Source organism: Mauremys reevesii, linkage group 2, assembly GCF_016161935.1.
Source record: "Mauremys reevesii isolate NIE-2019 linkage group 2, ASM1616193v1, whole genome shotgun sequence".
Lineage (NCBI taxonomy): Eukaryota > Metazoa > Chordata > Testudines > Geoemydidae > Mauremys > Mauremys reevesii.
Window position 1 is genome coordinate 217,313,928 of NC_052624.1, and position 27,567 is coordinate 217,341,494.

The following is a 27,567-nucleotide window of genomic DNA, read 5'->3' on the forward strand; positions in this document are numbered from 1 at the left end:
CTATGCCAATGGGTGGGAGGCTGGGTGCTTCTAGTCTGGTCTGGGTTAAATAGGACTTTACTGGAACTGTCCTGGGTATAATCCCGCCCTGTGTCTGGTCAGCTGGGGAGGAAAGGGACAGCTCCCCCTCCCTCCCAACCTATTCTAGCTGTGCATCTTTCTGTCTCTTTACCTGGAATCCAGCAATCCTCTCTGGGTGGGCAGAGGCCTTAAATGGGGGCAATGCCTCCCTTCCTAGCAGCCTGCTGGACAAGCCCCATCCCTGCAGTTAAATGGGGCAACTCACTTTCTCTGTCCAGCTAAACCAAGGGTCCCATGGCTTAATGTGCTGTGAGAACATTCTGGCCACTAGAAGTCTTTTGTCCCTTCATTACTATGGCCCCTAGTACAGAAAAGTACTTAAGCAGATGTCTGATTTGAAGTATGACTACCCATGTGCTTAAATCAAGTGTGTGTTTAAGTACTTTTCTGAATCAGGGTATGATTTGGTATGACCAGCATTCTCTGTTCAGATAAGTGCAAGGACTGGACTAGTAGGAGTGATGCAGGCAGAGAATGAGGCAAATTGACAGATCTAGACTGTTCTCAGTGGTAACTGATGACAGAACAAGGAGTAATGGTCTCAAGTTGCGGTGGGGGAGGTTTAGGTTGGATATTAGGAAAAACTTTTTCACTCAGAGAGTGGTGAAGCACTGGAATGGGTTACCTAGGGAGGCGGTGGAATCTCCTTCCTTAGAGGTTTTTAAGGTCAGGCTTGACAAAGCCCTGGCTGGGATGATTTAGTTGGGAATTGGTCCTGCTTTGAGCAGGGAGTTGGACTAGATGACCTCCTGAGGTCCCTTCCAACCCTGATATTCTATGATTCTATGACAGAGCTGTATTGGGAAGTTTCTGAGTACCACAATGCTATTGATCCTTCACTTTCATTATCACCAATTTCATCTAATTTTTAAAGTTAAAAATGTCATTTTTAACAGTCGCAAGGTAACATTTTTGCTTAGCATTGTAAAGTCCATTTGAAATTAAACCGCTTACCTATTTATCCAGAAGTCTGTGCTTCATGCTGGCTGTTGCTCATTAGATATGTATACTGTCGTTAGGGGAAGTAAGCTCCCCCCCCCAAAAAAGGGAAAAAAAAGTTTACAAAATTCTGAGCTATCAAAAGGTTAACATTTATTTTCTGTAGCAATTGGCAGCAAAAATAAGGATCTAAATGAGCACTGAGATAACATTTTTAGCACTTCTCTGTATTTTCCCCTACAGCATAGAGGCATTTATTTAAGAAAATTATTCAGTTTGAGATTCCAATGCAAACAGTGCAGTGCTAATGAAGGCAAAAGAAGAGGAAGAAGCAGAAGATGAATCTAATGAAGACAGCACTGTGAATGTAAACAAATTTGGTAGATATGCAGATTTTTTTAGTGCAGGAACTAGAAAGAATTCAGCTGATAGCAGCCAGTAGTCCTGTGAAGTCATACATACAAGATGCACAATGATCATCCCTAATGTTCCTTAATAGTTTTGCTCATCATTTACATTTCACCAAGACACATTTCTTGTCCATCTTACTTACTCACAAAATGTGATATTGACTGTAGGCTGTATATTGATTCCAGGCTGATGGGTGTGATGCTCTGTAACATTACTGGTTACTGAAATGCAACAGACTCTAGGTACAATATTTCTATATATTCTTCAGAAGATACATTTCTATTCATTGGTAACAGTGACTGTTTACTGCTTTTCTATTTAGTTGATAACCTTATTACAAAATTCATAGTGGAGTGGGAAACGTTGTCAAATATTGTCATATTTTAATATTTGGAGCTGCTAACACATTAAAGTCTCAATCCTGGAAGGGGCAGAGCATTCTGGTCCCAGTTCAGCAAGCATTTCAACACATGGTTAATGTTCAGCAAGTAATTAAACTCATTGACTCTTAACTACTTACACTGAAGCATGTGCATTAAGTGCTCAGTTGGACCAAAGACAATCACTTTCCATGAGTAAATGCTAACTGTACAGTGTTGTTTTTATCTGTATTGTTTTATTTTTACTTTTTAAAATACACACTTTATTTTTTTAGTTCATATAAATACAGACTCACACACATGACTGGATACCTTCTTCTATGGAAATAAATAAATAAGTAAATCAGTACATTAATTAAAATAAAATAAAATAAAGTAAAGTAATTCGTGACAAATTAGCACTTAAGAGATGGAGTCTGACTTATCCTCAAGGGAAAAGGCTTTTATTTTTTGACATTACAGTAAATTAAGTTACCCTTTCTTTGTTAACTAGGGTTGAATAAAGGGGTTTCAAAGAACGTTTCACAAATGCAGTCTGACTGATCTGAATCAGACACTGCCAAATTATAATACATCCATATAATCAAAGGGACTTCAGGCTAGATGACACTACATTGGTTTAATTATGTACCATAGGCAGGTTAAAAAACTACCTAGGAGGAAGATCCTCTGTTTCTAATACACTTCTCTATATTAACTATGTTGACCTTTCTGTGTATGTTTTGTTTCCTTTAGGCTGTGCTTTGGAGGTACAAGTTTTCCCAGCTTAAAGGATCTTCAGATGATGGCAAGAGTAAAATCAAATTTTTGTTCCAAAATCCAGATACTAAGCAGATTGAAGCAAAGGTAATAATAATAATAATAATTAATAAAAAATTCATTGTATTATAAAGTGAGAAGTACATTAAAACTGCAAAAAAAACAGGAGTACTTGTGGCACCTTAAAGACTAACAAATTTATTTTAGCATGAGCTTTCGTGAGCTAAAGCTCACTTCTTCGGATGCATAGAATGGAACACACAGACAGGAGATATTTATACATACAGAGAACATGAAAAGGTGGAAGTATGCATACCAACAGGCAGAGTCTAATCAATTGAGATGAGCTATCATTAGCAGGAGGAAAAAAAACTTTTTGAAGTGATAATTAAGATGGCCCATAGAAGGTGTGAGGAGAACTTAACATAGGGAAATAGATTCAATTGGTGTAATGACCCAACCATTCCCAGTCTTTGTTTAGACCACAGTTAATAGTATCTAGTTTGCATATTAATTCAAGTTCAGCAGTTTCTCTTTGAAGTCTGTTTTTGAAGTTTTTTTGTTGCAAAATTGCCACCTTCAAGTCTGTCACTGAGTGGTTAGAAAGGTTGAAGTGTTCTCCCACTGGTTTTTGAATGTTATGATTCCTGATGTCACATTTGTGTCCATTTATTCTTTTGCGTAGAGATTGTCCGGTTTGGCCAATGTACATGGCAGAGGGGCATTGCTGGCACATGATGGCATATATCACGTTGGTAGATGTGCAGGTGTACGAGCCCCTGATGGTGTGTCTGATGTTATCACTTCAAAAAGTTTTTTTTCCTCCTGCTAACGATAGCTCATCTCAATTGATTAGACTCTGCCTGTTGGTATGCATACTTCCACCTTTTCATGTTCTCTGTATGTATAAATATCTCCTGTCTGTGTGTTCCATTCTATGCATCCGAAGAAGTGAGCTTTAGCTCACGAAAGCTCATGCTAAAATAAATTTGTTAGTCTTTAAGGTGCCACAAGTACTCCTGTTTTTTTTGCGGATACAGACTAACACGGCTGCTACTCTGAAACCTGACATTAAAACTGGTTGACAATAAAACAACCAGGGAATGACAGAATTAAGGTCAGTCTAAGTGAAAACACAGTAGATACTAAGCAGAAGTGTGTGAATAGGGTGCACAGTGCAATTGGTTAGTTAGGAATTTTAGTATGTTAAAAGAGGGGGGTTTAATCTTTTATTTAAATTAAATAAATATGAAAGTTTTGTGCATGATAGTCAGCTTACTTTTTTTATCACAGAAAGAGAGAAAGCCAAGAGGCATGTCTCATCATCTTGAACTGGTGTGTTCCCCATTTTACCGTATCTTCATGCTACTCTTCATGAGCAGCAGCAATAATGTGCATTATGTTCCAAAGTACATGTGGACCAAAGGTAGTGATGGGCTAAAAACCCTTTGAACTCTCTCAGGGGTGAAAGATATAGGGTGGCTTCTAATCGCCATATACAAGCTTGTCATTACAGTTCTGGATCCATGTCAGATTCAAAATTCAGAGGGGTCTGCTTTCCAGATCTGGTTTTGATTCAAAGAAAATGCATGGACATAGTAATACCTGTGAGACTTCTGCATAGGTTGGTAGATGCCTTGGAAGAATAAATCATATCACAAGATTTGTACCATCCCAAATAGTCTAACCCTTGTAGGATGAACTGATCTCACAAGAATTCTATTAGTTAGAATTGCCTTTGAATCTGAAACCAAACTGTGATTTGAATGGGAATCTCCAAATCTAATGTATATCTAAATTGTATCCAAACAGCACTTAATTGAATGTCTCTATGCAGACACCATGCTGTGGTGCAGCACCACTAAAGCCAGTGGAGTTTCTTCCTGCTATGCTAGAGGTGAATTTGCAAAATGAGTTTAAATAAAAATAGCACTTGGAATAATAATAGAGATCTGAAAGGAAACATAAAAATGTTAAATTACTGTATCAAGGAATTATGTATCTACCTACATACCTATATGACATGATAAATTATGTTAGGAAAAATACACTGTTTGGGACAGTTGTGAAATTCAAGAAAAAAATGTTGAGGTACAGTCTCAGTGAAAATCTAATCTTTTTCCCTACACTTTTCTTTCTTTTAGTAATGTGTATATTACATGATTATTGATATTATGAGTTACCAATACCAAATCTTGTTCTCAGTTGGTGCGTGAAAGCTCCTAGTGAAATCATCCACAGTGAAGCGTGTCAGAATTCGTCCCTAAATGCATTAGGTTTTTAATATATTTTAAAGGGAGACATTTTCCTAATTATTATTTCCTTCAACTAATGTAGTAATAGGTAGAGTTTGTTCTCTTAGCTAATAGGAAAGCACAGCCCACCAATCCAATGCTATATGGTATTTTTCCTTTCAGCAAATAATTAGGAACTTTTATCATACTCCTAAGTAGTTACAGTGCAAAATTAACCACTCACTTTTTTATTATCTGTCTCTTAACTGCTGTTCTGGTACCACAGGGTCTTCCTTTTGCAACTACTTAAACTAATGATGCAATATTTCTTCAGGCATTTCTAGGAATGCAAAGATGGTTCTTCCTTTTAGATAAACTACAAATAACCATGTTATGGATAAAATTAAACAAAATATTTGTTACAAAAAGTGCATTTTGAAGGAATGCCACAGTTGGGCACTGAATATTTCTGTATGCCTACATTAAGATCATAGGGCCAGATTTTTAAAGGCAACTAAATCCCACTGAAATCAGTGGTACCTAAATACCTTTAAAAACTGGCCCATAATGCTTACCTACCTTTGTGACGTCCTCACAAAAATGCTATATGAGTGCTAAGTACTGTCAAAAGCTAGATTCTGCCATCCTTACACATATTGATATAGCTTCTCCTCCAAGCTATGGCTCAAACATTCTCCCTGCTGCTTGCTACTTGGAGGGCTTTCTTCCTTCTCCTCAAGTGAGTCCTGGATTTTTTAGGCTCATCACTGTGCACAGGACACAAATGGTCCTCTCCTGTCTCCCTGGTCTGTTGTCTGTGAAGTTCTCAGCTGGCTCTTGGTAGCCAATGGTGGGTTGGATCTCTGCCACACTGGATGCTAGTCTCTGAAGGGCTGGAACTGCCTGACCCATGCTCAGCAGTTCAAAGACTCCATTTGTGGGGAAAGGCAGTTAATCAGAGACTCCCTGGGCTGTTCTGCCTCACTCAGCTCCCAAACACAAAGTTGAAGCAAAAAACTAGTCAGGCTGTCCCCTCCCACTGAGGTTCTGAGCCACTCTGGCTCATCATTGGCCCAGCAAACTGCTTGTCCAATGCAGAAGTCTCGCTACTGGCTTCAGCGGGAGTCCATTCTACCCTCACCCCTGACTTTAAGCATACTGGGATATTAGAGAGCTCTGGTAGCCATTATTGTGGTGTTCGTAGAGTAGGAAACCTAGAGGTTCAGTCCAGAGTTCCAGGAGCTGGGAAACTCCAAGTGGAGTTTACACTGAACAGTGCCGTTCTCTGGAATAAGTTCCACTGAAATCAATGGGACTTTTCACAGCATAAGATGTTACTCATTTGGATGAGGGTGACAGAATCCAACCCATATTTATTATCATCATTATTATATGTTATTAAAGTTCCTTGTTGCTTCATAATGTTTTCACTTTATCATGTCTGCACATTCTCAATACAGTAAAATGGAAGAAAATGTCTGCTAGTTTTATTGTATTTATTTGCTCCTAATGATCGAAGCATAACACAGATCATAGCATGAAGTTTATATTAAAGAATCCCATAGTATTTCAGCACTGGCAGGCACTAAGGCATTTGTATGGGATAGAGTGAACAATTTTGGCTTGTTCATGTTTGAACTGTGGCACTTACTTGAAGAAATGTAGATCATCTGACAGAGCTAGTCTCCAGCACAATTCAGAGTGTTTGTAAAGTGATGACTGTAAACTAAACTTACAGTTTAATAATTTTGAGCCAGATTCTTCCGCCCCTTACTCATGTTAAAATATAACTTAGTCTGGCAATAGGCCCATCAAAATCATCATGAACAAAGGTGGCACAATCTGGCCCTCATTATTTTGTTGCTTACTGGGCTACAGAGCATGGTGTTTGACTAGTTTAAGACTCAGGAAATGTTGATTAAATTTTCAGAAATGTTTATAAGCTTGTATTTCATGTCCTGTGTGCAGACTTCATTAGAGTCAGAGCATGGGAATTCTCCGCAGCATGTGTTAACGATTGTGTTGAATATTCCTGGCTATCCTCACTTACTAAGAGCTAAATAGCCTGTTAGGCACAGCCTTTCATTGTGAAAGGTTCAGATCCACACCACCCCAGGAGAAACATAGGGAAGCATTATGCCTCAGACAGATCAAATTCTTCCTGTAGCTCCCTGGCTGCACTGTAGAGGGAGTAATTTGCCCTTTAAAGGACACAGTTTACTTCCTCCTGTGTGGCTGGCTAGCCAGCCAGGTGTACTGAGCAGGTGGCCTGAGGGCAAGCCCACAACTTTGGAGTCCTTACCCACAACATTTGTTTTTCCCCACTCTGGCCTTCCCCAGCAGTAGTGAGGTAGCAAGGACAAGGTATAGGTCTTCCCCACATTTTGAACAATCAGTGGAGCTGAGACAATACTCTTCCCACTCACTCCATGAAAGCAGATGAAGAGTGAGGCAGCCTGCTAAAGCATACTTATACATAGATCTGAGCCTCATTTGTTTCTCTCTCTCATGCAGGATCCATTTCTGAGTTTCGGCTAATGTCACAAACAGGATGTGGCCATTTTTTTCCCCTTCGCCTTGATTCCTTTTCACCTCCATAGCCTGGGAGGATAATGTAGCCTAGTCACAGACCTATGTGAAAGTGCTTGATATGAATCTCAGTGTGCAAGCCCTCACTACACCAAGACTGAGATTCATCTCACCCAATTGTGTCCTCAGACTTGCTTCAGTCCATTGTAGGCATTGTTCCATGGGCCGTGAATCATGACCTCACAGCTCTGTGAGCTGTGGCATATTGTTCATGCGTGGTATCATCCTCTAGACCAGAAGCCAGAATCCCCTAGACCAGGAGCATTTGCTGAGTCTAGAGAGAGGAGAATTTCAGAGTGATTAGCTCATGGATATTGACCCAAAGCATGAATGAATTTGTTAATATTTTATACATACTCCCAGAGCTGTGGGTGGGCACATTTTAAAGAAATCTAAATAACTATGCACTTTACATTTTTGCACTATAACCTGCTGTGTTGTCCAGAAGTTCTCTTATATTTTGGTGGACTATGTAGCACTACCACTGTGAATGTTAGAAAAAGCTATGAAAACAACTTGCTGCCAGAAGATGTAGAACAGCACCCATTCATCAAAATCAGCCTTTTTTTAAAAACTGAATCATCACCAGAGTTTATATTCCTGTGTAACAATGGAAAGCCCTTCAGTGACACTGATACCTAATATTTTTATAATGCTGCTAGATGTGTTTTTATAGTGTATTTCATGCCTGACTTAACAAAATGCAAAATAGCATGCTTTGAGGTGCACATCACCATGTGCTATAGATTTAGTTACAGCTTTAGCAGGTGTACTTCTTTTCACCTGGAAAAATCATTTAACATACATTTTAACATTTACATTACTCTGCACAAATATCATGCAAATATGGCTTACTTTTATTTAGTGCCTCTGTACTGTAGCTTTTTCTTGGCCAGTTTGTTAGTTGTTTCTTGATAGTCCTGAGCAATTTTACTCTGAATAATCAGTCCATTAATAGGTCAAATACTGGAGTATTCATGGAGCCTTGCCTAGAAGAAGCCACCTGCCCTTGAGGGGTGGCAAAGCAAAGCCTAAGTGTCTCCTGATGAGAAACCCACTCAAGGGCAACATTAATCACAGATACCCTCCAGGGGCTCCGATTCCTAGTGGCTATTTCCCAGCTGTCACTCAGCTGGAGAGACTGCACAGATGCAAGCAGCTAAATAGGATTTTCCTGAACAAGAGCTACAAAATAGAGCTGTCAGCTTGGGAAATTATAAAGCACAGGATTCTCTTTACTTTCTCCATTGCCTGAAAATCAGGAGATGAAACAAGAAAGAGGAACAAGGGTGAGGCTTACTCCTCCCTCTAAGTTACAAATTTGTGGGTGTGCATGCACAGGTGGCTCCTTAGTGTCCCTGTTCTCCATTGCGAGAGCTTCCTGGGTGTTAATGCAGTCACTGGGCTGCAGTAACCTCAAAAGACATTGCATTTCTCCTTTGAATTCAGTTCGGTAAAGAAATAATGAACTAATACAATGGAGAAAATTCTGATATGGTTTTCTGAGGTTTACTTTTAACATATACTGAGTAAATAATATGTACCTTACATTTGTGCACTGTAAAGTAAAAGCACAAATGTATAATGTTAGTACAGAACTTCACATCAGTCAACATTCAGATGGGGAATATACCTATGCCTGCCTTACTGGTAGGGTAAAAATAAGCTGTATACTATAGACCATGGGGGGGCATGCCCTAGGGGGGCATGAAGAAATTCCAAGGGGAGCACTAGGCTGTGAAAGTTTCATAACAATTTTTTTTTTAATCAGGATAAAAACATTTATTTATTTATTTATTTAATAGACCAACAGACAATACATTATACATATTCTGTATACATAATAATAACTATTGATAAAATTGTCCAGTTACAGGCCTATATTCCTGTTTCTGTCCTCCTTATTCCAGACCCCAATCTGTTCCTGGTTTCTGCTTTCCTGCCTCACTCCAAGTCCCTGCTCCTACGCTGTACCACTGACTCTGGCTTTGACTCCTGACTTGGCACCAGACTCTATCTTTGACCTTCAGCTTGGCACCTGACTCTGACCCCAGCCCTAGCCCTGACTGGTTCCAGGCACCTGACTCTAATTATTAGGCATGACTGACCAAACCCCAGTCCCTGCAGAAAGGCTCAGGAGTCGGGCAGGTAGGCAGGGTCTGTAGTAACAGTCAGCCAAGGATTCACCTAGTTGCTTCGGCATCTTCCTGTCCCTCTTTCTGGTTTAAGTAGAGCATCCCAGCAAATTGGTGGAGCTGGACTTTCCCCCAAGTCAGGAGCTTTGTGGCCAGGTGGCCTTTGCAAGTTAGAGCTTCATTGGCATCCTACTGCATTAGTTCAGGTGAACTACTGGGAGGCAGCTGTGGTCTGAGTCCGGCCTCACATTTTGTTCCTCTTCAATTCCATTCAAAGAAGCTATTTCTCTGTACTTAGCCTCTACATCAGCCAGTGCCACCGCTTTCCCATCCATTAGAGCCTTGACTCCAGCTGAGTCACACAGTTTGTGGTAGTAAAATCAGTATTTGTTTCTGTTCCTTTTACCTTTTCATGCAATACATTATGCACAGTCTTGGTACAGCACTTGATGTGATATGCTGGGTCATATGTGTGGGCATCTTTTGGGTCAATGCACCCACTTAACTTTACTTTTCATGCAACATTCTCATTAAGAGTGACTGCTTCCTACAGTTTCTCACCTGTCTTGAAACTGTGCTTAATTGATGCCTTTGAGCTTCTGGCAGAAGAAGCAGGTGTTCCTCTTGAAACATACCATGGGACCTAGTATAAGGTGAATCTCACCCACAGCTGGCACTTGTCCTGGAATCTTCATCTTTTTCCTGGTGCTTGACACAATTCCTCTCCAACCTTGCCAGATGAGTTTATGGGCACACTTCTTATAGCATGTAAGGTGCCATTGAGCATAGTATTTAACCTGGTCCTCCACGGTGGTATTCTCCAAAAATTTGGCTACTAGTCAGTGCTGTCGTCTTCTCCATTGATGCCTAAAAATAATCAAATTCAAAGTAAAACAATTTTGTGCATCATTCTCTTTATATAATGCTAGTTTTTTAGAGAGAGAGAGAGACTGAAATCAGATTTTAGAAAACAAATCAACCTACACAAGACCTCTTTCTATGTGTTTGAAAGAAGAGGTTTATTGACCATGTCATTAATATTCATAAAATAACAGATTCTTCAGTCCATAAATATACATTTACACACTTGAGACAAGTGTTGTCTTCTCTTTTACTTGGCCCTGTCAGTGTATATTCCGATGAAGTGGGTATTCACCCACGAAAGCTCATGCTCCAATATGTTTGTTAGTCTATAAGGTGCCACAGGACTCTTTGCTGCTTTTACAGATCCAGACTAACACGGCTACCCCTCTGATATATTTACTCTGAGAGTTATCCCAATTACTTTGTTTGTTGTGCAACTTCTGTGTAATTTCTGTTCTGCTTTCACTCTTTTGCACACACCTTGTTACCAAATTAGATTTTCCCCTTCCATAGAAGTGATGGATGTTTGGTGTAGTAGTTGGTTGTGTTGGGAAAAGGTCATTTAGTAGAGGGATAAATGGAAGGCTGGCATCTGTAGGACGGTAAAGTTAAGGTTGAGGTGCTCAGTCTGTGTTGAGCAGTAGTTATGGTAACAGTAAGGTGTGTAATTGTGGATGGACAAGTACTGTTAGGTGACTTTCATCTGGCAGCAGCTGCATATCAATTCTTCTCTCTTAGGACAGGATCAGTCAGCAAAATATAGCTCCTGATAGAGAAGTTTTTATTTGTTCCTGTTTCCATCAGTGAGGCTTGCATGAATCTATGCCTCTCACCAGTCACGTTTGTGTGCCTTCAGCACTGATCAATCAGGTTTGTGTGCACAGTGCATACATCTTCAATTACAATGTGAATAATAGATAAAGATGACCCTAATGTTTAAACAAACAAAAACTGCCCATTGTACTACATCTATTGAGAATACACATCTTTACCAAGTTTTGTGTAGATAAACAAACTTTTAAAGAGCTTTTCGTCACCAATGAAAAGAATTGTCAAGCAAAAAATTCATCCAGAGTCAAAATTCAAAGACTTCTTATTAATACATTATTAAGATAAAACAAACAAACACTACATAGGACATAAAAACTAATCCTGTATGACATTTCACACCAATCGACAACCTCCTTTTAAAAAAAAAAACATTTTGTCCCATTTTAAGCACATTTTAAAATTCAACCCTAAGTAGGAAATCACTGCCAGGTAGCTGCATGTTGATATGTCCCTCATGTACGTTTTTCTTTTTCCTTCAGGGGTTTAAATGTGGAGTTTTCAATGGCCCTTAATTGACTTATGGGCACAAATCCCATAGAAACTCAATGGGAGTTGTGCACCTAAGTCACTTGGGTTGTTTTGAAAATCCCATAGGTCTTCATCTATTAATTTTCTCTTTGTATCTCTATAAATGCTGTTGTAGATCATCATAAGATGATACTTTCTCTCCTTTTTTACATGCTTTGTTGAACAGTGAAACAGTTAACAATGTTTACCTTTTGAACTATTGTTCTTTATATCTGAGTTAGTACCCATTGATAAGAATGGTGCAGTTCATACCTCAAAGCTATATATAGGGGACTTGCTTCTGTAAGCATAAAATGGTACATTATTAAAGATACTTGGATCTTTTAAAAAATTAGCCCTCTTATGCTTTTGGTGACTGAACTGTATATACTTCATTCACAAAACATTTCTAATGTTGTTTTTTCTAGCATATAGAAATGTTTTAATAGATTACTATCAACTTTGTAGAACCACTTATATCTTTTGAGCGCATTATGCAGGATTCTGTATCGTAACTTGTTCTGAGGTGTATTTCTAAAATCACAGCAGCGCCTTATATGAAAGAAGTATAAAAAACAAGAAAAATCCATCTGGTCCCCACTATAATTGAACATTTTTCATTACTTTCAACATCACCTTCCAGTTCTTTGCTATACTCCCCAATTCTCTCTTTCCCCAGAAACCAGAGTACCAGTATGTGTCTCTTGAACTGTGCTTTAGTTGCCTTCCCTGCAGATTTTTTCACATTATTCTTGTTAAACAGTTCAGCCCAGGTTCTGTAGTTTTCTCATTTTAGTTCACATTGACTATTGGGTGAACACTTCCCCATTGGGAAAATATTATCTGTCACTTTTACCAATCCCTTTTGTAATCTAAAAAAGGTTTCCCTGGATTATCACAAAATATTTTTTTAAGTAAGAACAAGCCTCAAGTCCTAGCCTTTCCACCTATTTAATATTTTTGAAATCAAGTGTTAGTGTTTTATTGTATTCTGCCCAGTAATTCTGCCCTTCTCTCCACAGTAAGCAACGTAACTGCTATTAGCTTTTATATGTTGTGATCTGTGAATTATTAGCAGATTAAAATTAGTCAATACAGTAACTCAGATCTAGTTACATTTTATTTAAAGGGATAAGTAATTATTATATCCTGTGGGGCATTCTTAGAGCAATACTCATCAGGGTTAGTCTATGTGATCAATGTAAGTACCTAGTGCTCGTTCACGTAAAGTTGCAAATGCACTTACCTGGCAATTAGTCACTGATTCTTTAGGTATGTCTACACTTGCAGAGTTTTGCGCTGTAAGTTTCACCAGGGATAGGGCACATGTATAAGTAAAGAACTAGTTTGTGTACTCAATTCCTCAGGCGTCAGAGAGTGTTTATATTAGCAGCACTTCCACCAAGGATGAGAGGAGCACTCCAGGGCAGCTATCCAGGGGCGGCTCCAGGCCCCAGCGCGTGCTTGGGGCGGCAAGCCGCGGGGGGCACTCTGCTGGTCACTGCGAGGGCAGCAGGCAGGCTGCCTTTGGCAGCCTGCCTGCTGAGGGTCCGCTGTCCCGCAGCTTCGGATCCTCTGCAGGCAAGCCACCAAAGGCAGCCTGCCTGCCGTGCTTGGGGCGGCAAAATCCCTAGAGCCGCCCCTGCAGCTATCCCACAGTGCAGGTCTCTCCAGTTTAATGATGGGTCTTATGGGAAGGGGTGGGGAGGTGATGGCGGGGCAACTGGTCCCTGCACAGCCTCCTCTCCCCAAACACGGACATGCTCCCGTAGCTCAGCATTGCTCCAAGCAGGGGATCATTTGCTCCGTGGAGCAGGCATTGTCACCTGGCCAGATAAGTGAGCACTTGCCAAGAAAATAGGAAGGAGTTTCAAAGTTCCTGGGGCTTTACAGGGGGAGAGTGGATGTCTGTTTACCTGGCAACAGAGCAGCAGAGCTGCTGGCTAGAGCAGTCACCTAGCATTGTGGGGTATCCTCAGGAGGCTAAAAGCTATGTAAACAGGAAGAACGTGTCTTCACTTGCACATCACCACAAAAGTATCACCAGTAAGAGCTGTATGCCTCTCGTGGAGGTGGTTTTCTTTTTGTGGTGAAACTTCTGAGTTATTTACAAGTTCGCAATGAACCTCACAGGTACCTATTTGAGGTCCATGAACAATGAATCTTTCCAGTGTGTTGCAATTACCGAAACACCTGTGCTAACTGATAATATTTACGCTAATGCACTGAAAATTTAATGTCCAGTAATGATAATTATGAAGTGTATAAGAACATTCAGCTAGTAAGGTTATTGAATTGACTTGAAAAATCCTCAGACTATAATATTAGATTTAATATCTAATTACATATTAACTTAAATTAAATCTTAGTCTGTTGAGAAAAACAAGGGAAAACGATGTGCTTTGTACTCATAATACCTAGTATCAATATAGGTTCCAGTGCAGTATTGGTTTCTGTTCTTAAGTTTTAGGTATAATTTAATTGTACTTGCAGAAGGAGGGGTAGAAAAAGAAATGGAACACTACTTTATTATAGTGAGTGTTGGTTCATGTTGCAAAGCAGCTTCAATGACAACACCCTGTTTTCTCATGCTCAGAGCTTTCTGAATTTCCATTCTTGGGTTCCGTCTGAAAATATTTTTTTGTTGGAAAATTAGAGTAAAATCCCTGGCAGAGTGGTGAAAATTCACTTCTCCCAATGTTTAAAAACAAAAAACATTCTAAACAGATTTTTTTTTTAAATAAAGCACAGATGGCAGATGTGTGAAACTTGGCATGAACTTAGTCATTGCAATTGAGAATTAGTGGTTTGGGGAGTTGAGAAAGAACTCTGGAGCAATTAAAAATTCACTTCTGAGCATGGTCAGAAGATACCTGCTCAGATTTTTACAGAGATTAATGAAGACCCACCCCTTTATTACATCACTGCACAATCCCCCAGCTGGGGTTTCTACTTTCAGGCTGTTACATTTTGCACAAGGTTGTAAATATTTCATTGAATTACTCAAGGCAAAAAACTCTAGATAAAAACCTCAATGTCAGGGACAGGAGAAAATTACAGTCTTTAAAAATATGACATGTGGTCACTTTGGGGGATCTGGCAATTTTTGTTGACTCTACAATATTCTCAGCATTCTTAAAAAAAATCTATTCTAGGACCCTAGAAATACCGTCCAGAGTGACAGAATAAATGGACCCTATATATTGCTTGGCAACATGGAAAAAAGAAGCAGCCATCAAAGTGTTCTCTTTTTCGCCTTTTGTTTACATTGAAATAGATGGATCTTTACATTTCAGTGGGAATTTTGAATGTATTCAACTCAGAAATTCAACATATTTGCCACAATGCACAATTCTTTCATGCATGGAGCACATTCAGTGTTCAACTTCCCACCATGAAAAAGAAAGCCAGCCATGTTAGTAACCTTGTGTCATACAATTAAGACCACTTATGTAAGCTCAGTAATGGGGATGACTTTGTGATGTATTGTTTTGTCTCTTATGTTTAATCTCTTTGCTTTCACTTTCAGGAGTTGGAATTTTCCAATCTGTTTGCAGTCCTTCACTGCATCCACTCATTCTTCGCTGCCAAAGTGGCTTGTTTGGACCCATTGTATGTAGGCAGTCAAGCCGCCACATCTGCTGTTGCCACAACTTCTGGTACTGGCAAATCAAAGTATACTACTTGACAACTTGCATTTCAGCACTGCCACTTAACAACGGTACATAACAATGTATAAATATTCATCAAATTTAGACCTTTGGGGAACTGCGAACATGGAAACCAATCCAAAAGGCAAGCCATGCTGCAGTTTCAGCAGAAAAATGGTCACATGGGATCATACATTCATCTCTGTTCTGCAACTCCAGTAAATAATCCTAGCTGAAACCCTGGAATAGGATGGATATGCTTTTAGTATGATCTATTTGTACTTACATAGTGCTTTAAGCAACACTGGAGGCAAAAGGAAAACAAATGACACAGTGAAGCACTTAAGTATTTAATAAAATTTTCAGCTGTCTGTAATAATACACAATTAGAATTGTCATTTACTTGTTTTCAGATGTTTTTATATGACAACATACAAAGCTCTGAGTATAAACATAGGGCAATAGCATAATAGTATAAATGACACATCAGCAAGCAAGAGGCATATCGTTTGTGACAACAAGGAGATAAGCATGAAAGGGCATTTGTGTAAGTATCTCCTCAAAGAAGAAAGCACTTTACACACTCTTGTAAATTCATACTGTTTTCCTATATGGAAACATGCTATTGTTGTTTATTTTGTTGTCATTCTGTTCTAATTGTAATGATAAAGTTATAGCCATATTGGTCTAGCACATAAAGACAAATATAGTGGAGAAACTTTTACAGACACGGGACCCTCTTCAAGTCAAAATAGGTGGGATATGAATTTGATTTCAATTATAAATTAAGTACAAGTGATGACAGATCTGGTACAATGGTTGCTTTGTTCATTCTCCTGTTTTAAAGAGAAGGAGGTCTTGTAATCTAAGGGTATTTGTATACAAAACCTTAGTATTGAATTTTGTTTCAGACATTGTACATCTAACACATTGTTTCAGTATGTAATGTTGATTTCATATCACAAGCAAGGAGGCAAGAACTCTGTTCCACTCAGGCTCTTAATAAAACAGGCACTAGCAGTAACACTAGAAAAATGATTCCATACCTTGAATTCTTACCAAGTAAATGACATTATTCCTTTTTATTTATGTATTTATTTAGTTTAAGATGGAACAAATTAAATAAACTGCAAAGCTAGAATAATTGACATAATACACAATAGCTTTCTGTATTTAAAATATGACATAATCCAGGACTACATATTGTACATAGTATTCTAAGAGCCTCATTTCATGATGAATGTAAAGCTCGAGGAGTAAATTTGGAACTACTCTCCATGCATCCAAAGATACATTACTTGAATACCATTTTTGCAACTGACTTTAATTTTGAACTAGCAGATGTATGAACATGGTCAAATGTTGGGAATATTATTGTGATGTAGCTGAAACCTAGTAAATTGAGGGGTTTTTTTAAAACATGACCACATAACTCAAAAGAATCAAATATTTATACACCTACAGTAACACATGAATTTTATTGCAAAAAAAAAATAGCCTGCTGCACCTGTAGCGTGTGTATAATGTTTTAAATACTAATCATTATTCTGTTGTTTCTTGTTGTTTCTGGAATATGTTTGGGTGGCATTTGGGGGAGGAAAAGGAAAAGTTCCCAAGTTTGCAAAAGGATTCAGCCAGTTAAAAATAAAAAAACTTAAATATTTTAGTATGACTATAAAGTAACAATTCTACATTTAGGTCCCAGTCCTTCAATTTAAAATGTATGGGCAGACCCTTGCAGATATGCTGGGATCCATCCATGTGTCAGAAATTGCAGGATCAGGGTCTAAATCCTCCATGCGTTCTATCAGCTACCAACGTACATATCGCGTGAGGGTTATGGACACATTTTTTATAGCTCTGCCTTATGTGCCAGACAGGTTAAATTTATAAATGTTCCAGGTAATGTATAATTATTTTATATTCCAATATAAATTTAGAGGAACTTGTTTTTTTCAGAAGGGGTACAATTCAAAATGAATTTTGGGGACATATCTGATTGCTTGCTTCTCTCTCTCTGCGTGATTTTTATCACCAGCACTTGGCTTTACCCGCATAAGAGGGAACCCACCTTTTTTGAAAGTCTGCACATGAGACTCACAGTAGCTGCCTGACTCCCAGGAACATTAAGTACAGTTACAGTGATTGCCCCATTAAAAAAATTGCCAGCACATTTTACATAGTTAGCATGGTTATTTCTCATACTAACTACCCTACTGTCGTATCTCAGCTACTTGTGTAGTAACTGTTGGCAAACAATGATTTTTAATAACAACTGTTGTGTGTGTATAAATACTCAATACATTGAAGGACAAACTCTGTCCTCATTGAAACCTATGAACAATTCTTATGGACTTCAGTGAGACCCAGGATTTGACCCTTAGATAATATGAACTGCAGATGTTTTGAATCTGAAACTGTCACCGTCTCAGGGGTTAAGCATAGTAATTGGGCCTCTTTTCCTGTCAAGAAAGCATCAAGTGGAAAAATTAGAATGCAAAAATGACAATTTAAAAAACAGGAGACCAGTTTTATTTTAAGAATAATTTTACTGCCTCTCTGTTCCCAAATCTGCCCCCTTTTTAAAAAATCATTATTCTGGCTCTCAGATATTGCAGTGGTGGTGTAAATAAATACCTAGATAAATAGATTGTTGGTGGTACCAGAACTAAAAACCAATCAACAAATATTGTGCTAAAATCTGTCCTCAGTTTACACCAGTACACATTATACACAGGACTCCACTACTGAACTGAGAGCAGAATTTGGCCCAACACAATTTACGAGGTTTTCTTTAAATTCATATAAAACTCTGAATATAGCACCATATATGAAACATAACTGATAGCATTCCATGTGAAAGCACTAAGATTTGAAGAGTTTCATGTGGCAGAATGTGATTTGAAATCAAACACCTTCTGCACAGTGCTGAAAAGGATCAGTAAAATATTTGAGGCAAAATGCCCCCTTCCAATCTACGCTGGAGATTTGTTACATAATCTGTATATAGAACTGCCATTATCACCAGTGGGAATTTTGCACATGTAACAAGCATAGAATATTTAACAGATGCTGCACTGAAAATTGGAAATCAGGATTTTTCCTTGTTTTGGAAGATCTAAACTGACTTATGGGATTCATCAGTATTTTTTATTTAAAAAAGCTGAAACAGATGTCATAAAATTAGCACTGGCTGCATTTCTGTCTTGGTATACAAATACAGGAATGACTTGCATACTAATGACAGAAGGTGAGTGGGGTAATATTCTTTATTGGGAGAAGTTGGTCCAATGAAAGAGAGATTACATCACTCACCTTGTCTCTCTAGTGTCCTGGGATTGACATGGCTACCCCACCATTGCATACTAGTGTCACGGAAATAAATCTTTTCCCAATTTATTCAGCAACAGATATGCCTTCCAGGTTGTTCATCCTAGAGAGAGGTAACTGGTAATTGGAAAGTCAACATTGGGACCCAGGGAGGCAAATTTTAAAGTACATATTACAGAGCCTATAAAAGTAATGAGAAATGTGAAATATATTATAAAAGTGTTTAAGGGCCATTTACTTGGATACATTTATGAGTCTCCCATTTTAATCACTAATCACTTCATGCACACGTGTCCAATGGCAAAATGTATGTACAGTAGTATTAATACAGGAAATATTACACTCAAATCATTGGATGTATTAAAATGTTTATAATTCTGAGCATCCAAGCAACTGTAAAAACTGTATACAACTAATGAAACTATCATTTTTTGGGAAAAGGCTGTGTTACAATTAAATACCAACCTTTCTGTTACCAAAACAAACAAAAAACCAAACTCTTGGAATAATATGTGAGTTGTACTATCTATGGCATTGACCCTTGGAATTAGTTTGATCAAAATATTTCTTTACACAAAATGTACCTTGTCTACTGTTATCTTATAAGATATACAACTGTTAATTGTAGGTTAAAATCCTTGATTTGAGTCATGATGGAAAATTTTAGATTGAACTGAACAAGAGTTAACCATAGCCTGGTATGTTTCAGGGGTATAGCATAGATGTAATTCTGTTATAAAAGTGTTGTAGTTTCTGATGATACAATGTTCTGGACTTCGCAAGCGAAGAAATTATATGTTTCACTTTCCTAAATTTATTTACAAATATAGGACCAGATTTTTGAAAGAATTTAGCACTCAGCTGAGATCTTTTGAAAATAGGGCCCCAACTATGGGTGCTCAGTACTTTGAAAACCCAGCCCCTAGCTTCCAATTTGGACTACTGAAACGAGAATTCTTAGGAATATGGTGAGCCTCATTGTGTAAAATAATAATATACTGTATCTATATCATTTAGAGTTAGACGCCAAAAAACTTTATCACCAAATTAGGCCCTGACTTACACATGCTTAACTTGACATCAATAGGACTTCTCACAGTGCATAAAGTTAAATATGTGAGTGAGACTTTGCAGGATTGGGGCCTTAATGCCCGATTCTGCTCCCAATGAAATAAATGTCAAAATCCCTTTGGCTTCACTGTGATCAGAACAAAAGTGTCAGCACCCTTGACTAAGGGTATGTCACCTTGCAATCAGATGGTATAATGATGGCATGAGTAGACATACCCGAGCTGGCTTTGATCTAGCTATAACAAAGCTAGCTTGAATAACAATAGCAGTGAAGCCAAATCACATGGGAGGCTGCATAGCCTAACCCCACCCACCCAGATCCCCTGGGAATGTACTCAAGCAGCTACCACCATGCTGCCTTGTCTTCACTTCTATGGTTACTCATGCTGCTACCTCTGTAGCTAGAGCAAAGCTGGCTCAGGTATGTCTATACATGCTGCCTTCACACCACCTGATTGCACTGTTGACATACCCTGGCTGTCTACAGTGTATAGTTTTAAACAAATTATGTTAATTCCTTCAATGCCTTAAGATGTATCTTGTGTCCAACAAAATGACAAACAGGCATAAGATCATGTGAATGTACAGTGGATGCCATTATAAAGGCAGCATCCATCACTTACCATACAATGGTATCTATGATACCATAACTTTTCCTTTGCTGAAAATATGAAATAATTCGGGCAACTGTGTGCTGACTCCATGCAACCATTTGGCAAATGCTGATGTATTAATAGTGATCACTGTACATTATATTGTACAGTTCACTGGCTTAGAGTTGCAGAGTGGTGGTGGAATCCCAATACAGCCAATGCTTGAGCCTAATATGGGCCCCTTTCCTTTTACACAAGGTGAAAAATCTGAGGAGCAATGAGTAATACTGCTCTACCCAGCCATTGCCCTGCTACAAACTTACCCCACCCAGAACCACTGCATGCATGCAGAGCCCCTATGCGGCCTTCTAAGCTCCTATCCCTGTCATGCGGAAGAACTATACTGAACTCGCTGTATCTGTGGAGGAGGGGATAGTATTTGTCCTTAATAAGGAGTACGGTCCTGATTCAGAAAAGCATCCCTGTTCTGGGAGGGTGCTTAAGCATGTGATTAACTTTAAGATTAAAGCGACTAAAGCCAAGTATGTGCATAAGAGCTTCCCTGAGTCGGAGTGGTCTTAAGCATACTGGTAAGTGTGTTCCTGAATCAAGGCCTATAGTGTCAACTAAATTCTGTGTACAAGTTTCCATTAAAAAGTCACCATTTTCTAGCAGTGGTACCTGAGATGTGGCAGTTGTCTTCTATTGAGAGCATTGGAAAATACTGTGCTATCTGCATTATAGTGCTGTAATTGGTGGCAAATGCTAGCAACCACTCAACTCAATCACCTTTTGCTCAAGGGAATATTTGGATTCTGTATATTATTACAGAACTTCACTGAACCATAATCTAGATAAAAATAGACTGAGTCAATGTATAATCTAACCGTTCTCCTTCAGATAATATAATCAGTTGGCACTTCTGAGAAATATGTACAACTTCCAGCTTCAGCACCTTCCAAATAAAAATCCCAGCCAGATATTCTAGAAAAACTTGCTTTATGTAATATATATTAAGAAAAAAAAATCTATTGGGCACAAAGCAAGCATAAAGGTATCAAATATTATCTTTTAAACACTTCACATGCTAAGAATATAAATTTAAAGTAAAATATGTATATTCGTTGAAGAAATGACTATTGCAAAAGTTGCACAGTCTGGATATACAATCAGTAAATTGATTATCATTAGTGATCTCACTTTCCCACACCTCCAAAAATGCTATTTTTGAATTATTCTTATTCCTTAGCACATTTGCAGTATATCTCATAAGTTTTAATTTCTTATGGAAAGAAATGACTGAACAAATGTAACAAATTGCTATATATTTTCTAAATATTAAAGATTTTAAAATGAAGATGAAACCATTCAAATTATTTATTTAATTTTAATTATGTTTTTGTGGCTGTTTGTGATTATGTATGTGTGACAAACATAAGTCACATAGTTGTTTAAGATCATTAATGTACCTCTAATAAAATTTTATCTCTGTTTTGTTTGGGGTTTTTTGGTTTTCTTTTTGTAAAGGATCATACCAGAAAAAATAGAAAATAAATACTTTTTAAATTATTTTTTTGTGTTCAGTTGTTCAGTGTGTGTTGTATTGTTATAAGCAAGTCTGAGAGACCATCAGAATATCTAACTATGCTGGGGTAATAAACTACTCCTGAAAGCCTAATACTATCAACCCGAAGAGGTAACTTGATGGAAGTTTTCATCCAACACAGATTACCATACCCAATTTCCTACATGAGCATATATTGTTTCATTACTGTTGATGACTAATCACCATGGTGTTGTGGGTTTTGAATTACTTTATTAAGTACATGCATGTATTTTTGGCCCAGTTTTGCAGTTGTTTTTTTTCATAAGAGAAATTCCTATAGACTTTTATAAGAGTTAAAGGCATGCAAAGACTGAAGGAGGGTGGTGCTTAGCTGTGGCTTTGTGCATGCATGCACACTCTGCCAGATGTGCTACAGGGATTCTCTGCATATTTAATAGCTATTAACTATATCACTGGATTGCCAAGTGAACTAGTAATCCAATTCATAGAATTTTGCACCATTTAAATCAAGGGGACATATAACACTGACTTCAACGAGAGCAGGATTTAGACCTGTAGAAGTGAAAGATGCATAAGATTTACTGTATTCAGCCAGGCATTTAAGTAAATACCCTAACTTTGAGCATTTGAGTTAAAGGTGCTTTTGTATCCCACTGAATTGGCACCTTAGGGCAGGTCTACACTACTGCTTATGTTGATATAACTTACATCACTCATCAGGGCAGCTGTGCCAATCTAGCACAGCTTAGCCCTTAGAGTCTGGTTGTGGACCTTGAATGTCCAAAGTAACACTGATTTACCTATCTCATAGAACTGGAAAGGACCCCGAAAGGTCATCAAGTCCAGCCCCCTGCCTTTACTAGGCAGGACCAAGTACTGATTTTTTGCTCCAGATCCCTAAGTGGCCCTCTCAGGGATTGAACTCATAATCCTAAGTTTAGCAGGCCAATGCTCAAACCACTGAGCTATTGCCAGGTGAGGCTTTTTGATGGTGTCATGCTAATCCAAATGGTGCATGGGTGCAACCTCAGCACACAAATACATGGACAAAAATCCTGGCGGCCCATAATGTTAAGAGGGGAGGGGTAGAAACAACAATAATCATGCATTTTATGGGAATGGTGAGAAAGAAGTGGGGTTGTTTCAGAGGAATGATGGTAGAGGGATAGGAGAAGAAAAAAATGTGTTTTAAATCACACACACACACACACCCTTCCAACAGCAGTGTTTGGCCATTTCAGCTACTTGGGATGAGATTCTGTTCTGCAGCTTTAAGAGGTGCCACATTTGTGCCTAGAACATCCTGGGCTGTTTCAAGGGCGGGACAACCAGAGCCACCCACTTCAGTCCCACCCCCATGCAGTAATGCTTTTTTGGGGGGTAGGGGTGGGGGTCCCTTGGACGACAGCTTGTGGCTGTCTTTCTCAGTTCCTTCACTGATAGAATTTTCCCATCCCTGGATCTGGGGCTTTTAGGAGCTCCTTGTACTGCTCCAGCCCTCTTATCTGGCATAAAAAGGTTGGAACATGGCTAAGGATCATACTCCTGGAGTAATAAATGTGACATGACTACAAATGCTGGTCAGAGACTGTTTGTTTTTTTTTTCCTTTCAGGTCCCATTCACCTGACGTGGATTACAAAAGGTCAGTACACCTGTAACAGAACAGCAGTCAGTGTCCTATTACACCAATTGCTACAGCGACACCTGCTTAAGGGGCAGAAATAAATAGCCTGGCAAGTCTTAAAAAAACACCACCAAAGAAAAGGTTATTAAAAATCAACACGCAAATATATTCCAAAGAGTAGAAAAAAATGTATTTAACACCATTTGTCAAATATTGCATCTTTCATTATACTCAGCTTTTCATAGTGAACGTAGACATGACATGAACTCTCCCAAAGCTGAGTTTTATTCTTTAAGAGCTGTTTACTTAATACTTATAAGCAGTTCGTGACAGGATGCAGCTCTAAACTGAGCCCATTGAAAGCCAACACCATGCTCATTTAGAGTTAGAGTAGGCAGGCTGTAGGGAGTTTGGGTTTGGAAGGGTAAAAAGGATCACTTGTACCTGCAGGGAGCCTGAGGAGCTTACCAGGTGGATAGTGCTGAGATGAAAGCCAGCATTATAAAAGGTTTAGCCAGGACATAGAAAAGGATGCTTTATGTAACTGCTGTGCCATTGTGATGTACCCACAGCATAAGCAGTAAGCTGCATGGGGGAGGTACCCTGCTGGGCTTTGTGTGCTGCTTAATTCACAAACAGGCAGGGGTGAACGTAACATTCTACACTTACTGGTATGGAGGCCATCTCTGGGCCCCCAGAAGAGGCAGGGCCTTGGGCCGAAGGGGCACAGCTGGGGGGGTAGGCGTCCCCCAGGGGCGATTTAAAGGGCCCAGGACTCCCGCCACTCCCCCACGGTAGCAGCAGCAGCAGCCAGAGCCCTGGGCGCTTTTAAATCGCTGGCCATGGGGCAGCTGCTCCTTTTGCCCCACCCTGTTGGCGGCCGGGAGGAGTGGGGGGCAAAATGAGCATTGGCATAAAAGCATTTTATGTTCCTATGTCCTTAAAGTGCTTCTGCGGCAACGCTTTAATGTCAGCTGCGTATGGGCCGGTACCGGCGGCTATTTTTTTACCAGTACAGTGTACTGGCCCGTACCAGCTTACTTTCACCCCTGCAAACAGGGCTTACTGGCTAGGATTTCCAGGAGCTGAAGTTTTAATAAAATCATCTTTGATATTTCCCCACAGATTTTGGCCTCCGATGAGAACACTTGCAAGCTAAATCAGTTTCAATGTTATGCTATACAAAACACATGGGATCTTTTTAGAGAGGAGAAGGCAACACGCTACATTTATTGAGAATACAGCAGTTAGCATCTGCTTTTCAGTCACACACATACACATACACCATGCACACAGTCCCACCAGTTGATGTTTATAGTTACCAGTCCAGAGTCTAGATCAATCCAGTGGCCAGCCAGATTGGTCACAGAGGGGACCTGGGCTCTGTCAGTTGCAATCCGATGCTCCTGGAGTGTGGCAAGACAAACCCCAAGTCCCATGGCCAACCACCCTGTTCTTACAGTCTTTTTTTCTCTGTAGCCGTCTATGGATTTTGCTGTCAGTCTCTGTTCTCTTCTGATGTAAACATTCCAATACACCACCAAGAGGGTTATCCTGTCCTGGTTTAGATTTAATCAATTGTCCTGTCCCTAGGGTTGCTAGCCTTCACCTCAGGGTCCTCAATCTGCCCTTCCTTCATTATGGATGCGCACTGATGGTTCTTCACTCCTTCTTCCTTGACCATCTGGCTATAACAATGGCCTTCACACCTTATCTTTTCCTGATGCATACATTCCTCATCCACACAAACAGTCTTTTACAGTTAAAGGTATACAGCAGTTTTTATGTTGAGCAAGACAAGGCATTGTAAATTAAGCCTGCCTAAATCTTATAATCAAAACAATTTACATTGGGGCCCAAGCCTTCAATGTTCCTCTAATCTCCTTAACACAGACACAATACAAGATCCTGTCTCTTCCTTTCTAAACCTTAAAACAAAGAAATGTATATTTAACTAGAGTGCCTAATTTGTAATACATATAGGAAACCATAGTAGACATTATAATTTAGCCTAAAACAAAAGGGTGACCATAATCAGTCATGAGGCTTGTTCTGGTCTGTCATTCCTTTCTGCTAGTCAAAAAGGGTGGCTGGCAGGATTAAATCAAATCATACATTAATTCTCATAGTACAATTATAAAATCCTGCCCCTACATTTTAATATACCAACTTTGACTTTGTGCCTTTATATTTTTGGTAATTTTACTCTACAACAAAAGCGGCTGATAGGCATTGTATGGCTTATGCAATAATTTATTCTTGCTTCATGTAAGAAAGTGTAAGCTATCTGTTAGTTTATGTGAGCAATAAAATCGAGACAGTATGTATTCCATCTGCCCATTGATCCCCATTTAAATTTTCCCCGTGTTTCCAAGATTGTATATTTTTTCCCCCAGTTATTTAATACTAACTCCTATTCAGGGACGGCTCCAGGCACCAGCTTAGCAAGCAGGTGCTTGGGGCGGCCACTTCGAATTGCTATTCAGCGGAGGGTCCCTCACTCTTGGTCAGATCGCAGGACCTCCAGCTGAATTGCCCCAGCTCGCAATCATGGCTTTTTTTTTGTTTTGGCTTCTTGGAGTGGCAAAACCCCTGGAGCCGGCCCTGCTCCTATTCCACTGACTTAGGAAAAATAAGCAAGTGATTTATAAACTGTTTATTTTCCAAAAGCATTTCTCTTTATGGTGCAACCTATATTAGGTACAGCTGAAGAGCAAAACCATTTTATTTCCTTTTTGAAAAATTTAAATTCACTCTCTGCTTTCTATGTGCCTGAGCTTTGTGTGTATGAGAGAAGACAAAGCCAAGTTGTCTGATGAGAGAGAGAGTGTGTGTGTGTATGTGTTGACCTAGTGTAGGGGCGGAGGGGCTTGGACCTGATGAAGGGGATAAAAGGGCGCCTGTCACTCTCAAGCTATTGTTGCCGGCTTTTTTTAAAATTTTTTAGTTGGGAGGTGGAAGTGGAGAGCAGCGCAGATGGGGACATTTCCAGAAGGGACGCTGTGGTAGGATTCACAGCAGAGAGGATGTTGTCAGTGCAGCATGCTCTTTTTGTGATGGGGGAAGAGCCCCAGAGCGGATTGATTAGCTGGCTGGCCAATTATATTTAGCCAAAACACTTTTTTCCCACTGGAAAGCAGGTGGGCAGATCTATGTGTGAGCACCAGGCCCACATTTCTTGTTGGCCCCCGCCAGCCACCACTGGGTAGAAGAAAATAAAATGGTCTGTAAAGGAGCGAGGAAAGAAGGGTCACAGGAAAGCTTCTCTAGAGGTAATAAATCTCAAGCATTTATCGAAATGTGCTCTAGCTTTACAATCAGACAGTTTAACTCTGAATGATTAATCTTTTTTGTTTTCTATTTTTTTGCTGCAGTAGGAGTATAGCCATCCAACACTGGCTGGGCAAAACCTTAAATATGTAAGCAGTGCTATAGTCTTCATACTGGGTTTAGGGGAATCCCAATGTTTCAAAGATCATTTTCATTTTATAGACGCATTTTTTTTTCAAAGTGAGCCCTTCAGAATGCAAGAAGCCAGAATCCTCCTGTTATGGATAATAGATAATAGAAAGTTGGGAATGTCTTGTAACTTTTTCAGTTTCAGTGTGAAAAGGAAGGCCTCACGCTTAAATTGCACAACTTTTGTTTTCTCATGAGCACAAAACAAACTACTGTGTATCCATGTATTTTAACAGCTATTTTAGCTGAATCAAGGCTTTTTTAAAAAAGAATTTAAAAACATCCATAGGGCTCAAGGATATCCACAGTTGGGAGACTGAGAAATCTGCCTGAGGCTATTAATATAGCAAGTGTGCAGAAATACATTTTATTTGAAACGTCAGTTTTAAATTAATCATATAAATAGATACAGACTAGTGTCTACATACAAAGTAGGTTTAGTGTCATGGTGTATTCCTATGCAAGAAAATAACTTTTTTATCCTTTCTGAGGCATAATACATTGGGATGTCTCATAGCAAAGGCACAAATGGTAAGAAGTAA

The 27,567-nt window shown here is 39.2% G+C and overlaps 1 protein-coding gene across 6 annotated transcripts in view; it reads left to right on the forward strand.

Moving 5' to 3' along the window:
* Positions 1-15,786, forward strand: part of SNTG1 (syntrophin gamma 1) — a 510,494-nt gene extending 494,708 nt beyond the window's left edge. For 5 of the 6 annotated variants that reach the window (XM_039525348.1, XM_039525349.1, XM_039525350.1 and 2 more), the window contains 2 exons: positions 2,547-2,657; positions 15,260-15,786. In XM_039525348.1, coding sequence (XP_039381282.1) covers positions 2,547-2,657; positions 15,260-15,418 — 270 coding nt within the window. In that variant the 3' untranslated portion in view covers positions 15,419-15,786. The remainder of the gene's footprint in view (positions 1-2,546; positions 2,658-15,259) is intronic. The other variant, XM_039525353.1, reaches the window with a different exon arrangement.
* Positions 15,787-27,567: the final 11,781 nt, after the last annotated feature.